Source organism: Malaya genurostris, chromosome 3, assembly GCF_030247185.1.
Source record: "Malaya genurostris strain Urasoe2022 chromosome 3, Malgen_1.1, whole genome shotgun sequence".
Taxonomy (NCBI): Eukaryota; Metazoa; Arthropoda; class Insecta; order Diptera; family Culicidae; genus Malaya; species Malaya genurostris.
Genome location: NC_080572.1, coordinates 276,619,387 through 276,645,354, shown reverse-complemented (window position 1 = coordinate 276,645,354; position 25,968 = coordinate 276,619,387). Strand labels below are relative to the sequence as shown.

General features: G+C 35.7%; 2 protein-coding genes across 14 annotated transcripts in view; one reads left to right on the top strand and one right to left on the bottom strand.

Moving 5' to 3' along the window:
* Nucleotides 1-1,862: 1,862 nt before the first annotated feature.
* On the top strand, nucleotides 1,863-2,692 carry LOC131439207 (uncharacterized). The gene is made up of 2 exons (XM_058609959.1): nucleotides 1,863-2,015; nucleotides 2,079-2,692. The coding sequence occupies exons 1-2, from the start codon at nucleotides 2,012-2,014 to the stop codon at nucleotides 2,507-2,509; spliced, it is 435 nt and encodes a 144-aa protein (XP_058465942.1). The 5' UTR covers nucleotides 1,863-2,011; the 3' UTR covers nucleotides 2,510-2,692.
* The window catches only part of LOC131439205 (transmembrane protein 184B), a 66,682-nt gene continuing 43,355 nt past the window's right edge, over nucleotides 2,642-25,968 (bottom strand). For 11 of the 13 annotated variants that reach the window (XM_058609946.1, XM_058609950.1, XM_058609951.1 and 8 more), the window contains 5 exons: nucleotides 21,765-21,934; nucleotides 21,527-21,693; nucleotides 21,387-21,461; nucleotides 21,168-21,252; nucleotides 2,642-9,640 (listed from right to left, as the gene is read on the bottom strand). In XM_058609946.1, the coding sequence (XP_058465929.1) occupies nucleotides 9,327-9,640; nucleotides 21,168-21,252; nucleotides 21,387-21,461; nucleotides 21,527-21,693; nucleotides 21,765-21,934 (811 nt within the window). In that variant the 3' untranslated portion in view covers nucleotides 2,642-9,326. Of the gene's footprint in view, nucleotides 9,641-12,941; nucleotides 14,345-14,606; nucleotides 14,931-21,167; nucleotides 21,253-21,386; nucleotides 21,462-21,526; nucleotides 21,694-21,764; nucleotides 21,935-25,968 lie in introns of those variants that run through there. The other 2 variants (XR_009231081.1, XM_058609958.1) reach the window with 2 other exon arrangements.

The window sequence follows — 25,968 nt, the reverse complement described above, 5'->3', positions numbered from 1 at the left end:
AAACGTATACTGAAGGCGTTCGAGCAAAAGAAGGAGGTTTCACTTTTGGGTGTGGCCAAAAAAGTGGGCACTTCGAAGTCAAATGTTCTTCGTGCTAAAGAACGTTTGAATCTTCGAACATATAAGAAGCAGAAACAACCAAAACGTAGTCCGCAACAAGAAGCATCGATCATGCCGAGGGTTCGAAAGCTGTACAATACGATTCTTGCTGGAAATTTGAACTACATAATCATAGACGACTAAACCTACGTGAAACTCGATTACAAATCCTTGCCGGGACCACAATATTATACGGTGCGAGAAGGGCAAGTGTTAAACCAGTCCGAGACATCGATTGAAGTCGAAAAATTTGGTAAGAAAGCTACGGTCTGGCAAGCAATTTGCAGCTGCGGTAAGATTTCGAAACCCTTCATCACTACTGCTTCAATAAACAGCGGAATATACATCAAGGAATGTTTACAAAAACAACTTCTACCCATGATTCGAAGCCACAAGGATCCTGTTGTCTTCTGGCCAGATCTTGCTTCTTGTCACTACTCGAAATCAACGGTAGAATGGTATACTACCATTAATGTCACTTTCGTCCCAAAAGACATGAATCCACTAAATTGCCCACAACTTCGACCAATTGAGGAATTTTGAGCATTAACGAAGGCACAGCTTAGGAAACATGTCTAGGCAGCCGAAACCATTCAACAGTTCGAAAAAGATTGGAAAAAAGTGTCAAAACTTTTCACCAAGAAGTCTGTACGGAACGCTCGCAAGAAGGTGCGCCAGCTAGTCTAGAATGGCTAAGTAGCAAATGTTGAGAATAATATTCTGCTGTTGTAGTCTAATATTATCAGTATATCGAATAAAATTTGAATATCTAACACTTGTGAATTATTTACAGCAAAATCAAAGTGCGTCCATACTTTCTGGTACAGTCTTTATCTTCATTTGCTGTCTATATTCTAATTTTCCCAATTATGAGGTTTCTTCTTCTTCTTCTTCACTTCTGGTGGCGTCACCTCACTTGAGATGACGCCGATTGATGGCACAGTGATTTAGCTATATTGCCAGTTAGTTTTCGTTTATAGTCCAATGGACTTTCTTTTCACTGGACTACAAGTGAAACCCTCGCTATGTGACAACGTGGAGTCACCGAAGTACGGATGAAAATCCTTTCTTTCTCGCGAAATACTCGAATTTGCACCGCACTAAGACGATACGACGTGTTCACTCGTTGAGGGTTTCACCGGAAGTGATTATGAGGTTTCGACCCCTCGAAAATCGAGTTATGATTGATAAAATCTTATGAAAAGACATTCTTACTAATCCATGCAACGCCTACTTTGTTTTAATCTTAAGAAAGGTGAATTTTCATTGGGAAAACATTTAAACGTAATATGATTTTTCTAGAAGCATGTAGAAGATTCAGTGTTCGTCATTTCTTCAAAATTTCATTGAAATATGAATGGCAAAATTATAAATCATGTCCTGCTAGGATCAGCAAAACAAACGGTTATGCTTTGTAACTTCACACAGTGATGCAAAATAGCTGAGACAATGTAAAATGATAAATTACCGAAAACATAGTCAGGTGATTGTCGGATATAAACGCTCTCGAAAAAAAAATTGCAACGAAACGCTGCCGTTAATCTATTTGCATGGTAATTTATTTTCTGGAAATTTCGGATTATCTAGACGGTAGTTGTTTGACACCCCGGTGACTAACAGTGATGAAACAGATACAAGGAATGCGCTGATCTGAATAAAACACTTGTTTTAATCTTGTGCAAATATTTATCGCGCCTAAAAAGATAAGAACCATAGGACAACTAATGCATGATGCTGAGTGAGGTGGTATTTGTATTCGTATAGGTACACAAACAGGGCTCAGTTCGATGGAAAAGATACCACGTAATTCTCCATGGTGAAATTGTTCAATCATTTTGATAATAGCAGACATTTCAGTATCGAACGAGGCTTGCTCGAGAGTGCATCGTTATTCAGGATCAGTTGATATAAAATGGGTAGAGTATAGAAGATTTCGGAATACTTCAAATATTCATCCAGTTTATTTTGCCGTTTTGTAGCTACCAAATGGGTTTGGGCCAGTGTGAACGGTCCGTTTCCATCCAACATGGTCCAGGGCGGTTTAGATAGCGATGGTTGTCCGATCTTTGTAGGACGTGCCCAGCACGGTGGAGATCTGGTTCCGGCTAAAGTAATCCCACAGAAAAATGCTGCCTACCTGGCGCACGGTGGTGAAGAAACACTATTGTCCAGTGTTGAAGTGCTCTGCCAGAAGGAGCTAGTCTGGGATCATGCGACCGGCGGAAACATCCCACCGGATGCGATTGTCGGTGGAAACACTTCCGATGGTGAAATCCTGTACATTGGTCGAGCTTACCACGAGGGTTCGCAAACGGTTGGAAAGGTACAGCGGTCCCACGGTTGCGCTTATATCCCATACGACGGACAAGAGGTGTCCGTACAAACCTACGAAGTACTTTGTGAACGATAAAAATTTATATTTAATGAAAATCTAAAGTAAATAATATGATAAAAAACTGACAAAGCGGTTTACTGTGTAATTTGATTGATTGGAAAAGGCTTTATGCCCGGAAGTGATATAACATAGAGCATGAGTACCATGTAAAATATTATCCATACCTTTATTATATAGACGCTGTTTCAGAAAATTTCATCATTAGTTTTTTTCTCCGTTTTTTGCTTCGATTAAACATTCAGCTTTTTTTGTTAGTAATAACGACACCTTCCTGAATAATGTATTTTTCAGTTGCATTGTTTCCAATAGGTATTTTGTATTTATCATATACATATTTTCTCTATTCATCTAGAAAATTACATATTCAACCCGAATCCCAATATCTATCGCTGTTTTGTAACAATTGCTGCCGAAAAATAACTGCTTATACAGATTATCGGAAGTATACTTGAAAAGTGTATACATTCTATTCGGAGCTATCCGAGTTACCGCCACTGTAAATTTATATAATCGAACACGATGCTCTCTAGGATGAATTTGACAAAAATATGTAGACATTCGGTAGAAGTACGCGTCTTCCTATTCTTTTAGCAAATCATATTTTGACTGGTCTATTAAAACAATGCTTTTTAATTAGTTCAAATATTATACATATTATTTACAGTTACGTAATATATAAATCTAGTTGAAAAACAAGAGAATATGTAAACATCCCTGCACCTCATATAAGTAGAAAAAGCATACGCTTCGGAGGAGTATGAAATGCACTGTATTTGTTTCTGTACATCTAAAATGGCAGGAATATTGTACTCTTGCAATATGTTGGTGCATAAATTGTATCACATTCCGAAGACATTTTAAAGGGAGTAGCATGGCTCCAAAATTCCATCTATAGCGATCGTTTTCCTGATTCAACCTTTCTCAATTCTCTAGTCCAGTAACTCGTTTTTTTAAATAAGTGTTGACATGCAAACAAATATAACGAGACGTATTTTAGACGATAAAAAGGTGACGTTTTGATAAATTGAAGCAATTTCCTAGTGTTTCACAAAAGATGGCGCTATCTGCATATTTTGTACAGAAATGAACATCTGTCTGTACATTTCTGACGGTCGTGCATTTTTTTCGAAGAAAACTAAAACACGTTTCAATACAAATAAGCGTCAGTTGATACAGCTATTCTTTGATATGAAGAGTCGTTTTGTCGAAAGAATAATTTCGCTGAAAGTCTTTTTACCGAAAGAACTTGTCAACTGAAAATATCGTACAGAGCATAAATAGCGCCTAATTTTTTAATATGATTAAATAACGTGAGTGGAATGTAATTTTGCATTTGAGTTTAGCAGTGTTTTGTTTACTGTTCGACGCTACGACTGCTGATTTAGTTTTTAAGCTTTTTCATACGAGAAACGTTAAAAGATTTCTTCTGAAAAAGATCTAAAGTAGGGGTCGAAACGTCGGGCAAAAACAACTGTTCTTATTTAAGTGATCGTGTTTCGCATACAAACCTATAATCGTCTTGTTTGTCCGGTCTAATCAAAGGTATGTTTGCCTTAGCTATGGTCATCAACCGTGTTAGATGGAGACGTAAGCGTGATACCGAAAAAGACACCCTAGAAATATAGGTGCTTGGTAAGGTAAGGTAATAGTCACTGAAAGCAAAATAACTAGCACATTAATGAACCGCTTGTCATAAACTTTTGAAAGATGGCATTTGAAGGATACCTCTATTGGACGCTAGAGGGATTTTGATTTAGTGACGCCTGTCTATCTGGCTATCATTAATTGATCGACATGTTGAATGTCTTGTCTTGTAAATGATTTTGTTTCCTGAAGCATAAAAAGTATTTCTGATATCGAAAGGTTTTTCATAACAGATAACTATCAAGAAAAGGTTCGTTATGAATGGAATATTTTCACCTATAAAATAGTTCTTCAGCTAATGTGATACAATTACATTCGATTCTTGGTGTGTTTGATATTTTTTACATAGCAAAAAAAAACACATAGGCATCTTCACACCTTCCTTCTCGTTTTCACAAATTCGGTCGCATGTTTTAACTTCCATGTTGCTTCTGATGAATAAAGTATGTGCTGATCTGAAACATTGTTTTTCAGATTTGATCTATCCATTGTATTTGTGCTCCTAAGCCTCAGAACAAAAAATAGGTTTTTTATCCAAATTTGTATTTAATTGAATAGACCAATTCGAAACAAATTGCAATAGAAATTTGTCTACTTCTAGAACATGTTGTTCCATCTTTATATCGCATCACTTGATTATTTTTTTTTGTAAAATCTATCTCAACTCTCACCGCATGCAACGTAAAAGGAAAATACATCTGAAAATGGGGAAATCTTAATAGGTTGTTTGGTTCAGAATTGAGAAAATTCTTTTGAAGAACCTGACATCTGCGTTTAAGAATTTCGGTAAAAGTGTTTGGCGCATAATGAGTCGTTTAATGTTTTTCCGTTGAAAAACAAAGGGGTAAATAAAAACAAAATAATTAATATTCTTGATGCATAACAACTAGGTGTGTGAAAACGAACGAATCATGCGCAGTTATTTCAAACGATTTTTTTTAATTTTTCTTGTTTTCTGTTCCAAACATTGAAAAACATTAAGGCAGTAGACCATATCGCGAATTATTTTAATTTTTAGTTAAAATTTGACAGGCGAGCAGTTATTTAGTCGTTGTCAAAAATAACTCTTATTTTTGACAGTTCGATAGTTATTTTCCGACACTGAAAAAAATCTTGCAAAAAATTCTAATTTCAGTTTATTAGTAAAAGATTCTTCTATGTATTATTATTTATAAATTTAGTCAAAAAAATACCCCAATAGAAAGTTTTAATATAATGTCAATGTTTTTTCCGAAGCTTTGCTAACATTCTCCTCATTACAATTATTATATCACTTGATATCATTTTATTTTCAGTGCAAAATAAACCTAAATAACTTTCCATTCGTCATTGTTTGAAATGGGCCGCAATTTTAGTTAAATTTTACTACTCGACAAAAAATAATCGCTCGACTGTCAAATTTAAACTAAAAGTTAAAATAATACGCGAGATGGGCCACGGCCTTAGAGTTCTTTCTAAAGGAAGCCAGTCACGCTGTATGAAAAAAAAAAATAAACCAAATGCGACTTTTCTGAGAGCAGCGTTAGTTTAGAGTTCAGCCAAAGATAAACTCAAGATTACAATGCTCTATACGATCAATTAAAAAAATTTGAGTCAGTAATCATGAATTAGTAGGCTCAGTGATAGTGTAATTTTATTGACACTTTGTTAATAAGTGCCGACAAGTTCTGGCAAGATGCCATGGAAACAATACAAGTCAGAAAGAAAGCAAACATAATATCGTTATACTGTAACTTGATATTTTTCCAAACAAAAACAAACATTGTCATAGCTACGACATAGGTATGTACACTCAGGCAAAATGAGTAGTCTTATGGTGCATCAAAAATGGCCAAAATTACCATTTCAAAAGATTAATATGAAAAATATATATCTATTATAATGTTCATGACTCTGCAATATACATCTCATCACTATTATAGTTTTCATATGAACAAGTTATGAATTCCACAGCATATAAGAGAAGTTATGTTTGTCATAAAAATTTCGCACAATGTTCCTAAAAATTTCGTATAAATTTCATAAGGCTTTTCATTGGAATTCCAATATTCATGGTTTCATAAGGCGGTCTTATGATTAGCATACGATTTTCTTGAAGCTAAAAACCATACGATTATGAAATTACATATAATTTTGGCCTGAGTGTAGCGATCAGACGCTTGTTGTTTTGCTCAAATAATGATGAAACTGAAACTGACAGTGAACCGACTCCATCGAAGGGTCCTATTCAAATGGTACATGAGAAATTGCAGATCGCTCTATCTTGAGTTTATCTTTGGTTTAGCCAAGTCCGAACGTGATGAATGAAGGAACGGTCATTGATTTCTATGACATTTCTATAAATCACATTTGCAAAACATTCCGATATTTTCAAAACAAAATATCACGTTTTGGGGTAAACTAGAGTGCCTATAACCAGAGTGACGACAGCTGTTCGTTTGGAATGACAGCTTTGTTCCAAACGAGCAAACGACCTGTCAAATACAATGTAAAACTAACAAAACTGCCCACATTTCGGATAAAATGTTTAGAACTGATATCAACATTACAGATGAGATGTCGTCACTCTGCTTATCTAGGTACTCGAGGATGAACTAGCGTTTCTATATTCATAGTTGTGAGCTTACTTAAAATGACAACGTGAACGTGTCGCCAAAATCGAAATATCGTCTTTGATCGTGTTGTTTTGATCTGACAGATAGTTTTTATTACAGTAAAATATCGGTGAACTAGATTCAAATCGATGCAAGGCGCCCAAATATTCCGTTGAAGGTTATTGATCGATACTATTTGCTTTCATTTTTTCAACACGACAAAGCTATTACTCAAGTTGCACTTATACGTAAGCCAATCAGAAGCACAAAGCAAATCACAATTGTTTGACTTAAAGGCAAAGTTCCTTTTGGAGAATGTGGCCGCTGTTGATTCTTAACGTATAGAACCATTGCTTACTATGATCCAATAGACATTAAGAATCCCTTCATAATACAGGGTTCGAACATACGGCAAGTGACTAATAAGACTAGCACCTTGTGCGTTGAACCACCAACCCGGGCTGTGTTTGACTCAGTCGCGATGATTTTAATTATATTCGATTGTCGTAATATTTTGAAATAATAGTAGTAATAATAGATATTAAATATCAATATACATTTTAATGATTTTCTTTCTCCAAATTTTCGTTAAAGTTTATGTGTTGTTTCGATAAAGATGTATAGTTCCTGCTTCGAAATAGTAAAACTGTACTGTTGATATCTTCTAATGAGGAATAATTAGATGGGACAAAAATAATACGCTTGGGATAGTGCAGTAAGTTCAGCTTCAGTCAGCCAAGTAACATTAAAGAACGAGCTTTTTTTGTCATATCGACCGTCCCACGACAAAAGGGCCTAACTGCAAATGACATTTTCTCTTTGTTTACTTCTTCTTTCACGATTTACCGAACTGATTTTGTATTTGACGCATTACTCTTCGCAAAACTTTCAAGGTAAAACTACAAGCCTTCGATTTATTTTGGAAACTTCAGAGAATTTGCAATAATGGCTCCGTCATAATCAAAAGAGAAAGTAAACAAAGAGAGGCTCTCATTTGCAGTTAGTCCCTTTTGTCGTCGGACTATCGATATCGATCAAACCAATGTTACCACTGAATCGTCTTATTATTATTCAGGCTGACGTCACTTCTTTTGAAATGGTACCATTTAGTGGCTCAGTAACGAAGGCCTTTATACCAGATAGTTTTTATTTATTGACAAAATTGACTTCCTTTTCATAGGACTACAAGTGATAATCTCGCAGTGTCAAAACACCGACTCTCGATGAAAACTTTTACTTTCCGGTGAAATATGCTGGTCCTTATCATCATTCTCACTTCCACTTTCACGTCACTCGCATATCACTTCACTTGATTTTAACTATTACTATACTAGTAATACAGAGTTGTGATCACTGCAGTGAAAAAAAAAGTTTTCCAACAAAATGTTGATGACGCGCTCATTATTTACTTTTTCTTTGAAGCGACCTGCATTCACTTAACTTGATTTTTACCGTGAAGGGATACCGATAATAAGGGTCACAATCACTTCACTTGGTTTTCATTGCGTAGTGATTACGGTAATAAGAGCCAGAGGTAGTAACACGAAACCTATTGAGAACTTCATCGGAAGTGCCGATTGAAACAAAGCATTTTGATGTTACACAATGAGGTAGAAGCAGGTGGATTAAACAAAGCAATTCAGCGTTCGTTAATTTTACTTCAGAAATACTTCGTCATACCGAAGCATTTTAACAGTATCGTTCCAAACGAGCAAACGACCTGTCGAATACAACGTAAAACTACACAAGTAAACACGACGCATTATAACTTCACATTAATTCAGCTTTAAAAATTCGCGTAAATTTTGATTAACTGCAACGGAGTTACACATGTTTTTACAATGCTATTATAAAACTGAAAAGGGCGATTATTAGACTCTTAGAGGATTATTACTCTTATAGTTATTATTAAAGTTTCGTTGCTCCAAAATATAGCATTGAATGTCGATATATAGCATGGCGGAAGGCTGTTGTTCTATAATGCTCAGTTACTTTTTGAATGCAAATCTAATGTACATTGCTTTAAAGTATGTAGGATAAGTGTAATTATTCATTACCAATGTAAAAAAACAGTTGTAAATGTGCAGTGATATAATGCATATGGTTACTAGGGTAACGAACAACTCGAATTAAATGTTTTGAGTTGTTACCAACATTACGAATGAGAGGTCATCACTCTGGATATAGGCAATCTAGTTCCTACCTCATTGGTCGACATCGTCCAACTAGTTCAAATAATTTAACTTAGATGGCGTACCAGGGCTATCGAGTTTTGCATTTGGTTGCCAACATGAAAGCAATTTTATATTATGAGAAAGAAAAACATTGATTTGCTACTATACTTTTAATTGGCTCACGTTTTATCCTTTATGTATAACTATTTAGCTTATGTTTCATCTCTTTCTTCCATTAGTTAATACTTCGCAGCTACACTAACATGTAGACTCAGAATCGTGTTGATTAAAAAGCTTCTTTACCTTTAATTGATAGTTGCACATTTACACAAAGAAAACTTGATTTTTTTTTTGAATCTGCCAATCGGTAGAGATAACAAAACGGAATGACAAAATACACGGATTCCTTAAAAACTGAGCCTACTGATACTCATCATCGCTACTAAGCAGCATCGTTTTCTCGTTATAGTTCTGGCTAATGGTAGACACCTTCTGGGGCGCTCCTCCTACCGGCATAAACTTTCGCTGACTGCCAAGTGTTGGCGGTGCAATATAGTTACTTTGGGTAGTGCTGTAACCGCCACTTCGACCATTTCCACCACCGCCACCGTTGTTGTTGTTGCTACTGCTGCCCATTCCGTGTCCACCAGCAGCATTACCACCCTGGGTCAGCTGATGGGTTGGATCGTCCGGGTCATACGATGAAACTCGGATGCCACGAGAATTTTTTCCACCTGTTAAAATTGTGAAAAAAAATTATATTTTTCACACAACTAGCTGGTTTTAAAAACCGATTATTTTTTTTAACCGACAGTAGCAATACAACAATGAAGGCACTGAGAGCAATGCGCTTGCATAAGAATTCATCTTGAAGGGAACGTTGAAAAAGCGGAGAAATGATGCAAGTATAGCTTTGATATCTTATCTCTAATACATAACATCAACATGTATTGACAAAATAGTCAGTCAAAAACAAAAAAATACAGGCTCATGCGGTTGCTGAAGAATAAATGATACAAACTTTTCAACTAGAAAAATCTTCAATCAAAATTTGGAAAATGCATAATTTTAACAAATACAGTACTTACCATATTCAGTTTTTCATATATAAAATGGAGGATCCTATTATTTCTTTCCGGCACTGTACCAGTCGAGTTGATGTCTGTAACCTAGCAACGGTAATTCTAACATGGATGTTTTTATTTCTCATTACTATATGAAATTGACAACATGCAATTATTTTTTTTACAAAGTTTAGGAAAATAACCTGGTCTACTGAAGAAATCCTCAGCGAATTTTACGATATCGGTAGAAATTGTTTCCGTTGTCGTATGTTTTCAGCATAGAGGAAGGTTGTTTATCAAAAGTCATTGTTTCTGAACGCTTATAACGCAGTTTTTCGTAGATGGATCTATATAATCTAACTACAAATCGATGTGAAAACATTTAACTCAAACACTGTTACAGTTTATTCGGGATCTAAACTCTCGATCCATAGCCTGCTTTCAAATTTGCCCCGGATCGAGCTATTGGCTCATAGACCGCATAACCGATTTTCTTCAACTCAGATGTAAATGAAGAACTCTACAGTTCCATAATAGCCAATAGCCGGAATTTCATCCGACTCGATTTTCTTATAGACCGCTCAACCAATTTCCACAATTTCAAATTTAAAATGAAAGATCTCACAATCCCATATGACCCTATCGAATTTTATCTAGATACAACTTCCGGTTACAGAATTACTGGCTGATAGGTATAAACATTTTTATGTGGTTTTATACATGAAACTGCAAAATCGAGCAAAATACTTTCAACTAGCTGTTTAATTCTTCAATCGAACAGGTTTTGTTTAGTTGATTTTCGTTTCCGCCTCAGTTAGAGAAAACATGTAAATTTACGTTTTGCCTTTCTAATATACACGCTCTTTTAACATAACTCATGGTTTGAGTTGCGATCACTCAAATTCATAAACTGGAACAATATATAAAAATTTGAGTATGGATTTGAGTAAAGTAAACTCGTTGCCATAAGTTCTCTCGCATCTATTCATACATTAGAGTAAGCGTTGAGTTTTTAAACATTTGAGTGAAAAAAATACTTCTTGCAGTTCAGTGCGTTTTCATTCTTGGAATATTCTTATCGAAATGAAGAATGCAAGAATAAGTCGTTTTTCTTTGCCGTTTCTAGATCTGGTTTCGAAAACATAAATCAACGTCAATCATCGATGTTTTGTGGTTTCAATTATGCTTAGTGAAAAGCCCAACATAAGGATATCAAAATAATTCAATTTTGACTCCAAACCGTTCAAAAGGAAACGGTTGTGAATCACTATTTTGCGCATTCAAAAGAAAGAAAAATAACTTTGTATATGAAAATAACGAAGAAAAGTTTCTTCATTTTGAGAGCAAGAAACACAAATTTTGAGTTGAACTTACTCACATTTTGAACAAAATATTTTTTTCTTATTTTGAGTAAAAATTACTCAAGTTTTGACAATTTCATCCCTAAACGCAAAGATGAGTAGATAGGTGGTAACTCAAGTTTAGAGTACGTGCACTTTTTGAATTTGAGTGGTGTGTCACTCAATTTTGAGTTATGTTCAATAAGGGTGTAGCGATCATACGCTTGTTGTTTTACTTCAAAAGACTGAAACTGACAGTGAACCGAGCTAATCGAGGGGTCCTATTGAAATGATTCATAAAAAATCGCAGACTACTCCATTTTGAGTTTATCTTTGATTTGAATCAGTTCGTCGATATCAGCAATTGTCTGTATGTGTATGTAACATTTTTGTGCACTCTCTTTTCTCAGTGATGGTGGGACCAATTTTAACAAACTTAGATTCAAGTGAAAGGTCTAGTGGTCTAAAACAAAACTCCTGACGATTTATTAATTTTAGTTAGTTTGACGTAAAGTCGCAATAACTGAGTGGAAACATTTATTGGAGAAGCCAAATGAATGAGAAACTTACAGAAAAGATGATTTTTTGGGAGAAGATACGCATTAATTTTTCTCAGAAATGACTATACATAGATTCAAATGAAAGATATTATACAAAATTCCTTAACCTTACGACTTCCGGTTCCGGAACAGGGTGATCACTGATTAGTGCACAAATTTTGATTTTAGGTGTGTCTTTGCATAAACGACAATGTAAAGAGCTTCCCTTGAAAATAGTCTCCAGTGTTTGGTTCCGGAGGTACCATAAAAAAAGTGTCCAATATTCCCAAATGGAGCTCACTTCGATTTCTTAAAGATGGCTCAGTCAAATTTCATAAACTTTAATTAAACTTAGATTTAAACTAAACATAGATGTCATATAGACCTACTTTTACGTAACAGACTGACTAACTGAATAACCTTTTTTGCTCACTGAGTTCCGTCAAGGCATAAAGTGACATAACCGACAAAATACGTTTTTCCGTCACTTCCGATTACGTAGATCTAACGGTATAAGTGACGTAACCGAAAAGGCGTTTTTTCTCTCCGCTAAATGTTCTCGGAAATAGCTGAACCGATTTTAACAAACTTAAGTTCGATTGAAAGCAAAATTCTCAATCAAATCTGAAGATCAATTAGCTGTCAGTTCCTGTTCCGGATATATAAAGGTATAAGTGACGTAGCCGACTAAACGCGTTTTTTTTCTATCGGCACATTTTTTCAGAAAATAGCCAATGATCAAGTTCTAATTTATCATTTCAGGTACTTTTGAATCAGTGGTTGTACGGTACGTGGTACGGAGTTGTATTCCTTATAAACGGTAATTTTTACCTTGTAGGATAGATTTGCTGCAAAATTTTTCACATTTTCTTAAGTTTCCTGTTTATTTTAGTTAACTCAAAACCAACAAAAACTTTTCGGGATATGTATTCAAGTGTGATCAGATGGTTTCCATCAAGCATGCAAATTCACATAAGCCATCGATTACATTCATTGATATAGGTCAATTATACAGAACAAAGGGAAAATGTTTTTCCAAATTAATTTCGTGAAAATGGACCAATTTCTTTCGATAGTCAAAATAAGCACAGAAAAATTATAGGATCCGTTTACTTAATTATCTTAATAAGTACTTACACGAGAGGGGCTGTGCACCGATCGTTTCACGTTGTTGTCCAGATTGATGTTTTGTTTTTTTTCATCGCATCTTAAATTACCTGCATCGTTTTTCGTCCGGATTGTTTAGTTATAGTAGTCTCTATTTGCAACCAGTTTTTCAAAATCAATCCCTAATATATGTTTGTTTTTTCTGTATCTACGTTTGCACTGTGTTTTACTAGTGGCTCCAGACAAGATGATAAATACACCGCGGCCTGATGAGATTATTTTATTGGCTATCAAATTATTAGAAAGGCACTTAGAATAAGTCCTCTTTCGACGACATTGTTACCGGTGGAAATATCAATTTGTCTAACGCCAACACACGACCAATTCCAATATAAATATTGTGTAGTTCAACTCTGATAGGGTAAATGAAATACCGTTTTTCGAATGCATATTTTTGATAAAATATCAATTTTAGTTTGAAAAAATAAAACGAGATGGTCAAGGCGAATAGCATTCATAACGAACAGGCAGAAGCAGGTAGTGAATAGCTCTAAGCAGTAATATTCGCAAGCCAGACGGCACATAACGGAGTACACACATGGAAGAAACAAAACAACACTGTATTCACTATGGAAACGCATGCTTATACACGGTCTGAAGAAAACAGTTACATAGCTATAGTAAACTTATTTTGATAGCAGACGGAAGTAGATAATACTCAAGTCGACAGTAAACATTTTGGCGTGCAAATATTACTTCTCAGTTTTCTATTATGCTGCATCAGATATGTAAATTATGCTAAACACAGGCACTATTCAGAATGTGTCGATTTTAACATAGATTTTTAGTAGTAAGCCTAGACGTATTCAATCTCAGAACTGTTTTTGTTTTCGACTACTCATCTTACGTTAATAATTGATTTCAGTAGGTCGAAAGTCTTATAATACACGCTTGCTTTACTTATCGTTAAGGCATTTTACATTGAAATATATACGTATAATAATTATTATCAAATAATGTTTTTTCTCAACGAACGGACGAAACCTTAAATAAGGGACTACGAGCCGCAGCTGTTTCGTCGCATTTTTCTTTTATTAAAATATAGTTCAATCGGTATGTCTATAGTTTAAAAAGCCTTGCTCTGTTAAAGTTAAATTTTGATCTTCTATTGTCAACTTGTTTATATTTTTTTTTGTAATTGCTGCTTTGTTTTGATTATGTTTAAAAAGTAAAAAAAATAGAATCAAGACTATCGCGGCCCTGCCTAAAAGCTTAAAGTTACACTTGTAGATCACCAGAAATAGTCTAGGTCGCTGAAGATTTCATTTGCAAATAGGTTTAGCTCGATTTCAGTTAAAGTCTCTCGTAGGTTTGCTGGGAAACAACTTCTGTAGAAAAAAAAGAACAAGACAGATAGCGGAAAAAAATAAATAAAAACGATGAATAAACTTATAAAACGGAGTAAAGGAAAATGTCAAAAATTGTCTAAAAACTTAGTCCAAGGGATTAGACATGAGCAACGGTAGAATGAAATGTGACATTTGCTGCTAATTTTGCTGTTCGTTATCTTTGAGTGTCTTTTCCAGTTGATATCGCTGGGATTAGTGTGATGCAAACAAAGGTTTATAACGTTGTGAGGTGTAGTCTTACTAATAGTCGATAATCCTTCGCTCCTGATGCCCGGTGATGCAAGTCCGATAACGACCGTATAAAAATAAAACTGCTTTGTGATCCAAGTGATGAGGCAACTGACAACGAATTGAAGGAAGAAAGTATCTTACAATATTACAAAACATTGCATTCACAATTTATTCCTGTGGTCAGACATGGAAATGAAGTTGCTCGAATAACTACTTCTGGCAAATGGTATGCACATTTCATCTTCACGTAACTGATAGTAGTTTCTCAGGTACAGAGCTGCTTGGGAGTTGCTCAAAAATGTGCTCGGTCCAGTGTTCACTGGTGATGAACAGTCTGAAATGTTACCGAGTTAATAGAAAAAATAACGGTAACAAAAAAGCGTGTTTTCTCTACAAAGTGTGTACTACTTTTAGCTCACGTTGGTTCTAATAATGTTAGCTGAATACATATCTTCATTATTTTTTTTGGATCAAAAAAATATTTAGTATCGAAAATTGAAACTAGCACTACTATTGCATTCATTGGCGTATTCAATATATTGGGACACGGGGAAAAGCTACAATATATATATATATATATATATATATATATATATATATATATATATATATATATATATACATTTCAAAGCACAGTATATGATTGAAATACAACAATACCGCACAAATTTCCATGGTTCAAACATTATGAACATCCATTCAAATGACAAAACATGAATGTGATTGGGAGGTGAAAGTTTTTAAATGGCAATAATTTCAAACACCGAACACCAAACTGTGTTCGAATTTATCATTGATCAGGATTCGAGGGTTGCTCGAAAAGTTTTCAAAATTGGCAAGACTTATTTCAATTCGTCAAATCTGACATTCATCGTGTCGTATTGTTGAGTGCATTCAAATGATATGTTATGCGTGCTCAAAACACTTTTTGCTTTGAGTAACGAATTAGTTAGATCCTATACAGAGGTGTATTGATCTTTATGGAGAATTGAAAAATAATAAAGCCATTTTTGAAGACAGTCCTTTGTTAATGGTTTACCTAAAAAATTATCAAGTACTCCTCGTACCTTAGTAGATTGCATTACAGACAAATCTATATCAACTTTCAGAACTGTTACAAAATGCATCAGTATCAAAAGTTCCATACCACATGTGACACAAGTGAAAACACAAGCTCATATTTTTGTATTTAAAATTTCAGTAATTTATGAGTTTAAGATTGTATGTAATAACCAAATTCGGTGGATGGCGTTGAACAAAGGCCTAGGTCAGACAAACTTTCACAAAAATGATAGAGTCTGATAAATCATAAGTATTCCATTCTAAACCTTCCAGTAACACCCAACGAATGGAAGATTTGAAAAAGACTGACGAATAAAATTGTGGAAACGAAAACTTGAGAAAAAGTATACTCCAGTATATAGAATCTGATAATGCATACATGCAGGGTTGATATGATTCTCGTTTTAGTCTTACTCGTAAAGCTTTGCATCGCAAGCAAACATTTACAAGCCGTACCTATCGAGTACTTCTCGTATCCTATCTATCTTTTTTTCTTATCATTCGCCGAAACACTTTTTCACAAGTTTGCTTTCTTTATTTTTATAATCTGTGTTTTTCAATCGCATGCATTCGTTGAGAATTAGAAAAAAAATCATATCGAGAATTAGAAAAAAAAATTCAGTCTCGAATAATTAACACATAACTCAATAACTTACGTAACTGACACACAGATGGCGCTATCATTGTCAAATCCATATGACGTTTATGAATTTCAAATAATCAGAAATAGAGTGAAGCTACTTTTGTCATTTTCAAAACAATTCTGTGTGTTAATTTATCAATGATTCTTGATGAAAAACAACAATGTACAAAACAATGGCTTCAAAAGTGTTAACCGGAATTTGTTTCATCGAATAGAAACATTTGTTATTGCTTTACTGAATTTAAACGTGATCGTACAGAAGCCGATGATGGTGAACGTTCTGGTCGTCCAACTGAGGTGGTTACTCCAGAAAAGCCCACAAATTGGTAATATCTAATCGAAAAACGGAAATTGCTTGAAATAGCTGAGACCGTAAAAATATCAGAATGCAGTGTGTGTACAACGAGTTATTGTTTCAGAGCAGTGTTTGGCCATGTTTACAAGTATTAAATCGAATTTATGCGACGATATATGACAATGGATGAAAAAAGGTTTTTCGGTGATCTCAAAAAATGATCGCCGGTAAGAAATTCTACTCGGTAAGAAACGATTGCTGAATGTGAAGCCTATATTGAGACAAAAGACTAATCCTTCTACAAGTACGACATCGAGAAGTTAGAGAAACGTTGGTATGGTTGTGTTGATCTTGAAGAAGATTACGTTGATTAATAAAATCGATTTTTGACAAAAAAGGGTGTTTTCTTACTTATTTAGTCAAACGATTTATTGAGTGATGTGTTATAAAATGATTCCAGGCCAAATCAGCCAAACTTTTCAGCTCTAATCAGTACAAATTTTAAACAACCAATGAATACAAGATCGAATTGAATAGGGATAGAGATTGAAGTTTCTTCGAAATATGTTAATTTGTCATTACATACAAGTTTGATCTAGATTTAGAATAAGAAAGTATGTTATAATTCCAATCTATATTGTCTTTGATACAGTCCCGAACATTGATTTTTTACACACAACCAGTTTCCTATGAATATCAATAATACAAGATGTTCGTCCTTCGACAATCTCTGAACAAATTCAGGGAATACTGTTTTCGGACGCTTGTAGTTTTAAAACTGAAAAAGAGCACTCCATAAAATGATTTCAGAAAATAGATTGTAGACTAAAACTTGAATCGATAGATAGACTAAAACTTGAAAAGTTGTAAAACATTTTCAGAGAATAATGAAAGCGTGTTTTCTTGAAACCACGTTTCCAGAACCCATTGACACGATAAACAAAATCTATTGAACACATCGACACAAATCTTTTGTAGCATTATGTAAGATGTTGAGCTCAGGAGTGTATGAGCTTCAAAAATGTATAAATTCAATTTTGTCTGTTATATTTTTCGAAATAAAAAGTGGATGGGTACAAGATCGTACAAGTGAAATTATTCCGAATGCGATTGAGTAGTTTGAGCCGGACGAGATTTGGATCAGTAATATAATAAGTTCAGGCTCATGTCACAAGATCTATAAATGAATCCTGGACCAGAACCCGAATTCTGGATCTGAATACTACTGTTGGCTGATCTTGAATCTGTATTCTGGGCCCAAATTTTAGACCTGAGTTTTCTATCTGGACCTGAATTTTGAACTTGGGTTCTGGATCTGGATTCTGAACCTGGATTATGGGACCTAAAACTTGGATTAAAAATTTGGACCTGAGATATAGACTTGAACTCTGAACCACGATGCTCGACCTGGATTCTGGACTTGAATCCTGAGCCTGAAATCTGGGCCTCTTACCTGAATCTGGAATTCCGGGCTCGAATTCTGATCTTTAAAGTGTACTCCGGACCTGAATCTTACACCTAAATTCTGGGCTTGAATCTTAGACCTATGAATCTGAATTCTGAACCTGAGTTGTGGATCTAGGTTCTGACCCTGGATTTTATGCTTGAACCTGGGATATAGTCTTGAATATTGGACCTGTATTCTTGAAGTAAATTATGGATCTGGCTTGTTTCTTAGATCCGGTCCTTAGATTCTGGTCCTTAATTCTGGACCTGGATTCTGGATCTAGATTGGCTTGAACTCTGATCTTGAATCTGTATTCTGGGGCTGAATTCTGGAGTTGATTCTTAGATTCGACTTCTGGCCTTGAATTCTAAACCCGGATTCTACATCTGCATTCTGAAACTGAATCAGGATTTTAAATTTGGGCCTGGGGTATAGACTTGAACTGTGGACATGGATTCTGAAAGTAAATTTTTGACCTGAATTTTGGGGCTAGATTCTGACCTTAGGTTCTGAACCTCGACCGAGATTCTAGATCTTGATCTGGGCCGACTGAAATGAAAAATTTATGGTGCACCTTTAGCCCTACTTACTTAGATACTACTCTTACAAGAAAAGTAAGCACGTGTCATGAGTTTTTCTCTTTATTTCTCATCAATTCCAGAAATTCTATAAAACTTTAGCATTGAGTTATTTGATGTTATCTCGAACTACAGTAAAATGTATAATAAATTGGCGAACCTATTTCCGGCATGAAGAAAAACTGATAATATTACGATGAGTACAAGAAGGTATATTCACGATCAAAAATTTATCACTCTTTCCAGGGCTAATATTGAGATGGAGCCTCATAGTAAAGTAATACGTATTCACGTCAAAATCCAGTTTTTTCGAAAATATGTTACTGAATTTTGAAAATATATATAATGTTCAAGGTTCACGCACTTGAGACAGGTGTCATTGTTAATGTTTATGTAAAATTTGCATGTTTAAGACTATCACTTCGGATGATAACAAATTTTTATTTCTTACCCTCAAATTCACATATACACTGAGATCTCGTTTTACGCGGGGGATACGTACCGCCTAACTTCGGAAATTCTCATAAAAAAAACTACAAAACTAAAAAAATCATTTTGTTTGATGCCAAATATTTTAGAAATGCATAAAACGTCCAGATCTGATGTAATCTCAACGATTTTTTTTTGTATAAATCGTCTTTGGGATTTAGAGAATTTGAGATCGCATAACTTCGGAAATCCGCGTAGAAAAAAAAAACGCAAAATGGAAGGATTTTTTTTGATGCCAAAAGTCTTGTTAACTTGGGAAATCCGCGTAAAAAAGCCGCAGAATTATGCAAGGCTTGATGGATTGCAATCAAATTTCACGATAGTCAGAATGCATTAGCTGGACCTAGAATAACACAGGGAAGTATTGAATCTAGAAGTAAGTTTCTACTATTTGACAAAAGATGGCCAGTAAGTTTCAGACGGAATTAACAAACCTTGTAAGATAGGACATCTTCTACCGAGGTCGTCAATTTTATACGGGAAGCACTACTTCTTTTTTAACATGAACAAAAGTGCGACTGAGACCTACGTTTTGCTTCTAGAAACTAACGAGCAGTATACATTAGTGAGTCTTAGGTTTTGTAGCATAAGGATTGGTGTCACACGAAAGAAGAGCTTACTCCAAGAATTAGGCGTGACACAATTGAAGGTTTATTATGTGAATTAGGTGTCGTACGAATTGGTGCAGAGCATGACGAAAATGTTTCGCTTCAGTTCTTTTTAGAATGTAAAATCCGATGGCAGACTGTTGGAATAGATTCGTCCATGAAAATATGAGAAATTCTGTTTCTGTTTCCTGTCTCATATTCTAGAGTGAGAGCTATTCGACCATCACGTCGATCAATGCAGAATGCCCTGAAGGAAATAACTTTCACTTCAGTTCACAAAAAAATAAACATTAGTTCCAATCGACCGATTCCTTGGGCTCAAAAGATGAGTAATTGTCTGAATCCTGAATTAACAAATTCACAGAAAAAAAGTTTCAGTTTTCAATGAGTAATTTCAACAGAATCGTTTTGTCATAAATAATTCCTTTATTTTTGCCAAAACACCCGATAAAATTACTTTCAGGCCCAGAACGAAGACGAAAGAATAGACGTACAAATAAATGAAACGATAAGAAGTCAGTTTCACATAAATCGTGGATTTATGCATGACATTGATACTCATTGTGTATTTAACACAGAACTCTGAAAAAGTTTCTCAGAGAAAAACTGTTCATAAACTATAAATCACGTGCGATGGAAGTGCAGGGCGATTGGGAATTGGTGGCCTAAGATCGAATGCCTTGGACATCTACAATTCAGTCGACACTTGAACAAGTTCACCATACTTGCTCGTTAACGAGGAAGCTGAAGATCGGTATTCTTTGTACATCATGCAGAGGAAGGAAAAAGAGAACTATTTGCACAAAAAAACAGCTGTTGATACATTGGAAAAACAAATTTGTCAGTTTCATACATAATGAGCACATTTGCAGAACGGTACATTATTCGAGAGATCAATAACTAAATTAAGTTTGTCCTAACGTACAAAATGATAGAAAAATCATATCAAATTTGTCTTATTCACCGCAACTAGTAATGGATGAAAAATTCAGCCTCATCTGCTATACAGTTAAAACTTTGTGCCTTCCGACGACCACTTGTTTTGGTAGGAGTTTCCCGTTTACAAAATGCCTTATGCTCACTCCTATCTCTTCTATATATAGAATTCTGCCCTTTCGGTGCATGCACGTTACAGTGATTTAATGACGAAACAAACATGCAAAACTTAGAAAACAACACCAACGTTTTGATGTAATGATCGCTAAATATAGATTCCGTCATTCAAATTTCTAATATGGAAGATGATGCATAATAATAAATCATGAATTCCAAACAGTTTAGGGAAGATGTACAACTTAAGATTAACAATGTAGCAAAGATAACAAACAAGCAGTACAACCTTCGCGCACTTTGAAGAAATAGTTTTATAAAGTTTCAGAACAAAACTAGCAGCAATAGGAACAAGACTATATCTAGTTTCACGCGGATAAAGCTGGGGGCGACACATACCTGAGCTGTACTGTGTGTATTGTTGATACTGCGGGTGGAAGTTGTGTATCGCGTCCGTCATAATATCTTTTGGATTCATCGTTTCCTAAAACATGAACGGCGATAATTTTTTTTCTTATAATTATCATTTCATCTCAACTAACAAATTCAGTTGCGGTTAGTGGTTATCAATATTTCGTAATGCAATTACCGCAATTATGTTACTAAGCAAATACGTACCTTCAAACTACTGGAGATTGATTGCATCGTCACAGATCGGCCGTGAGCATCGGTCATGCAGCTTTGAGCATATACCTGCAAAATGCAAAGTCGAAAATTAATATCGGTTTTTATGTCATTATGATTTCATCCTCACTCACCTGATACGGAAAAGCATACCGGAGGGCAATCGCAGCGAACAGCATTTCAATGCAAATGAAGAAATTTTGATAACCCGCAGACACCGTACCGGCCGATGTCGTCGAACCACCGGCATCCACAATAGGTGAGATTACTTCCGCCTTTTCCAGGATGGCTAAACCGACACCTACGGAAATTGAAATTCAGTTTAGAATCTGTGTCTGCGTTCGCTATGCGGTTGGTAAGGTTGGTGCTTACCTTGCCAGAAGGAAAGGAAAATCACTGATTTCACGGTGCAGAATTTGAGTACGGGATCGAAGGGTGTCAGCAGATCCCGAGTGGCAAAGTAGAACAGGTACAGTCCGTACAGGGCCAGTGACACCGAGAAGTTGTAGATGACAGTGATGTAGATGTAGCCTCCATCGGCGCTGAATATTTTTAGGTAAGAAAGGATTATTGATTGGAATGTTATTTGCTTTATACAGGATCTTTTTCATATACCTAAAACTAAATCATGTCCCAAATTATCGAAAGGATATCGACAGTTCAGCAAAATCGGGTTTCTTTCATGTCGATGACGCAAAAGCATCGGGCGGATATTTACTTGAGTCCCATTCGCTATGTTTCGAAATATCTCATGTCATACATTACACCGAAAAAGAAGGTGCGGGAGACAAATGTTTCTTGGATGTGTGATAGATGACTTGTTGATATGAGCAAAAAATTCAAACATTGTTAACAGCAACACTGTTCCCATATCAGACAGCATCTACACACTCTAGTAAATAAGGAAAAGCTGTTACAGAAATTACAAATTCGATAACCGCATAGCACTAAAACACTTGAAGTTGCGAAAAACATACAAACAACAACTAGCCACTGTCAGGCCTTGTTTTCCTTATCGATACCTCACCAGAACTCGTACTAACAGGTTCCATCATTTGCACTTTTCCCTTGTACGATTTAGGTGGTAAGGGTAAATCTCATCTTTGTTACTTCATTTGAATTGACTATTTTAGTTATTTTTTCGTTTCACCTTCGATTGATCTGTGCGTTAGCAGTTTTTGTTGAACTGTTAATGCCACCTCGCGGTTCAACATAAACCATAAAGCAGACGTAAAGTTAATGCTATTTGCAAAACACTTGTTTTGCACCGCAGTTAAAGGCACCGTTTAACCGAATTTAAAAACACGATGTTCAAACCTCAAAATGGCTATTTTTCGTTGATGGTCAGCAATTCGTCATTTGCTTTCGTTCGGCACATCAGTGAAGACGTTGCATTTCCATGCAAAACAAGTGCTTTACATCTGCTTAGGTGTCATTAGCAATTCAACATGAACTGCCAATGTACTGATGATGAATCGATGACGAAACGAAAGGAAAATTATGATAAAGTTTAGTAAAATTTATGTTACCAACAGCATGTTCATTGTAAAAGAGTCACATATTGTTTATTCAAGCGACTGCCTACCGGAAACTAAAACTTTGCATACCTTTCTGGTGATTTCGGTATACTAAACCAACAAAAAATTCTTGTCAATTCAGAGCCCTAGAAAAAATCGAGTCAATTGATACTTCTGTTCCATGTCGTAAAAGGCCACTAAAACAGCTCACAAGTCAAGGTGTATTTCCGTGCTGATGACTGAATGACTACAGGAGCCTAAAAAGGCGCTTTGCCCTTGCAGAACACAAAACTCCGTGTCACAGTTAGACTGATTAATATACAGAAAATATGTCTATTTTTCGGCATATTTGTTGTACAACCAGTCTTCGCCAAGCGATGACTTCATAATCTGCATATTCGTCATATTATATGATTTCCAGTGGAGCTAAAGCCATCAATAGAAAATTAATTTCTATTTATTTGCCCTCATACAATACTTAGTTGTTTACAGTGTTAGTTCATCACGCTGCCAAGCGAAGTGTGATATCCCACATAATCTTTCTTATTTCTCTTGAACACGGACGATTATGGGTCGTTTGTTGGTTCTGCAAAGCAAAAAGTTTTTGGTTAGGCTTGTTGAAATGGCTACGTATTTCCCTCAAGTATCTGAGATTCAAATGCAGGATGATGTAACTATTGCATCTTCATCCTACGAGATAGGACTTCATAAGATGGATGATGCAGTTGGGATTTCATCCACCGTTGAAAATTCTATCTCGGACGAGTTGGCTAGAGCTGGTACCACGAATGAAAGATCCAGATTTACTACTGGTAACTAGATGGATAAAGCACAGGATTTGTTCTAGGTCTGCAACCAAACATACCAGCTACTGGTGAAGCTTGCAAGCTTGCACTCAGACAACAGCATTTTTACCAGAATTGAATCTGAAAATGTCAAAATGTGTATTGCATTTTTCCAAGCATCATTGCAGGATTCTGGCCATGGCTCTGACTGGACATCGCAAACTCAAGCATCACATGGCTACTATTCAGCGTGCTGAGTATTATTTTTGTGATTTGTGTAAGTGCGATTGCGTACTTCATAGCATCTGTACTGCAATGACGCAACTACGTATCCGGGTTTTTGGTTCTCCATACACGGTTGAATCTGCGTATGGTGAGCTAAAATTGAAGGATATTCTATCGTTTCTCACCCAATATGGCAAGGAGCAATAGTCAGAGAAGTTTATCATTCTACCTGGAGTGAATGAATCGTTTCTGTATTGACCTTAGAAGGTTTTAGCAGATTGTTTGGCATCCCTTATGGGGTGCCGAATTTACTTCTGTTCATACATATTGCGAATCGTTCTGCATTTTTTCAGGAAAGCAGAATGATATTTTAGTATTCTAAGCCCAAAAAAAAATCTTGTCATCAGAGTCCTAGAAAAAAATCGAGTCATTGTATTTTCTCCATCTCTGTTTTGTTCGATGTTGAAAGCAGAACACAGGATGACACAGACTGCTTATTGTAAGACGAAGCAGTACTGGTGCTAACGGTCGGTATGGCATCAAAATCAATCAAACTAGACCAGAATCACCAGTACATAACAGGCTTGAATTAGATGCACGCTCCAAGTCCAAGTCCGGCATTGAAAAATATACTGCCGAACACGACTAATACTGAACTGAATCAAATATGTTGAAAGCAGGATTCTCTAAATCGTAGATAAATTTGTCTTTTGCTTCAAAATAGTCTTCACATTCAGCGATTGATTCATCATGTGAGTTGAATTTTTTACTCACGAGTCCAGATCGATATGGTGGATAAGAAAGTAGTTTGAAGTGTAATTCGTTCAATTTAAATGTCTTGGTGAAACAGTGGTTTTTCTTCGACAAATGCGGTCGTTTTTTTCCTGATTTTTGCATTCAAACGATCTAACAATGCTATGTAGTATTTGCTATTGATCGTTTCTCCTTTCTCCAAGATAGTCGATGATGATTGTACCATGTGCATCGCTAAATACTGAAGACCACCTAACTATTGTGCCTTTAAACTCTGCGAATGTGGTTTATTGATTGCAATCCACTCAGATGATGGTCATTTTAACTCCAGAATGAATCGATGGATCCATGTTTCATCCATTTGTCACATATCGATGCAAAAAATATGATTTATTACATGTAAAAATTGCCAAATAATACTCTGAATTTTTAACTCTTTTGGGTTGCTCTGAGCAGAAGTTTTGAACTTGCAGAACGGGATGGCAGATGGTTTCTTGTAAACTTTACCTAATTGTGTTGAGACTAATATTTCCTTTTCTGGCAAGCGCATGTATAAAGTTTACGAAGTTATCATTAGACTTCGCTCTTATTTTCCCACGTTCAGGAAAGTCATCACTCTTATTTTATTATATTTAGTTTATTTGCTCCCGGTTTTACCCTTATTGGTCGTTCGTCGGGGCAGCCTTCAACTTTTTTTTGTGACTTTGCATCTTACCTTTCCATGAAGTTTTACTAATTTTAGCCGCCGTAAAATACGACAATTTCTGTCTTTTTGCATCAGTGCATAGAAGGACAGATGTCTTCCTTGGGAAACAGGCTATAACACCAAAGAACAGGTATCCTGAGCTATACCTTTTCTGTTTTTTTTTGTTTCAATTATAGAGGCTTTAACCTTAAGGTCATTCGCCACTTCGGGTCAGAAAAACTATGTGCGTGCTATGTGCGGGGTTGGGAATCGAACCCAGGGGGGCTGCGTGAAAGGCATCGACTAACCCATCCCGCTATACCCGTCCCCAATAGAACTTTTTTTTTGGATTCGACGAAGCGCCAGGCTCGTGCATGGATTGATATGACGTGGACTAGACCTCGTTGAAATTTGTTTTCGACAATCTCGCTCCGTCCCACAAGTGCAATGAGTGTGGGCAGAAGGTACGAAGGGTGCATTAAACGTGGCGTTGATATTAGTAATGTGACTGAGCAAATCTTTCTTAGAAACGTGTTTCTTGGTTCAATCAAATTATCGTAAAAAAACAAGACCTCTGGTTCAGAGCTTTTCTGTTTTGTTTTTTTACGATA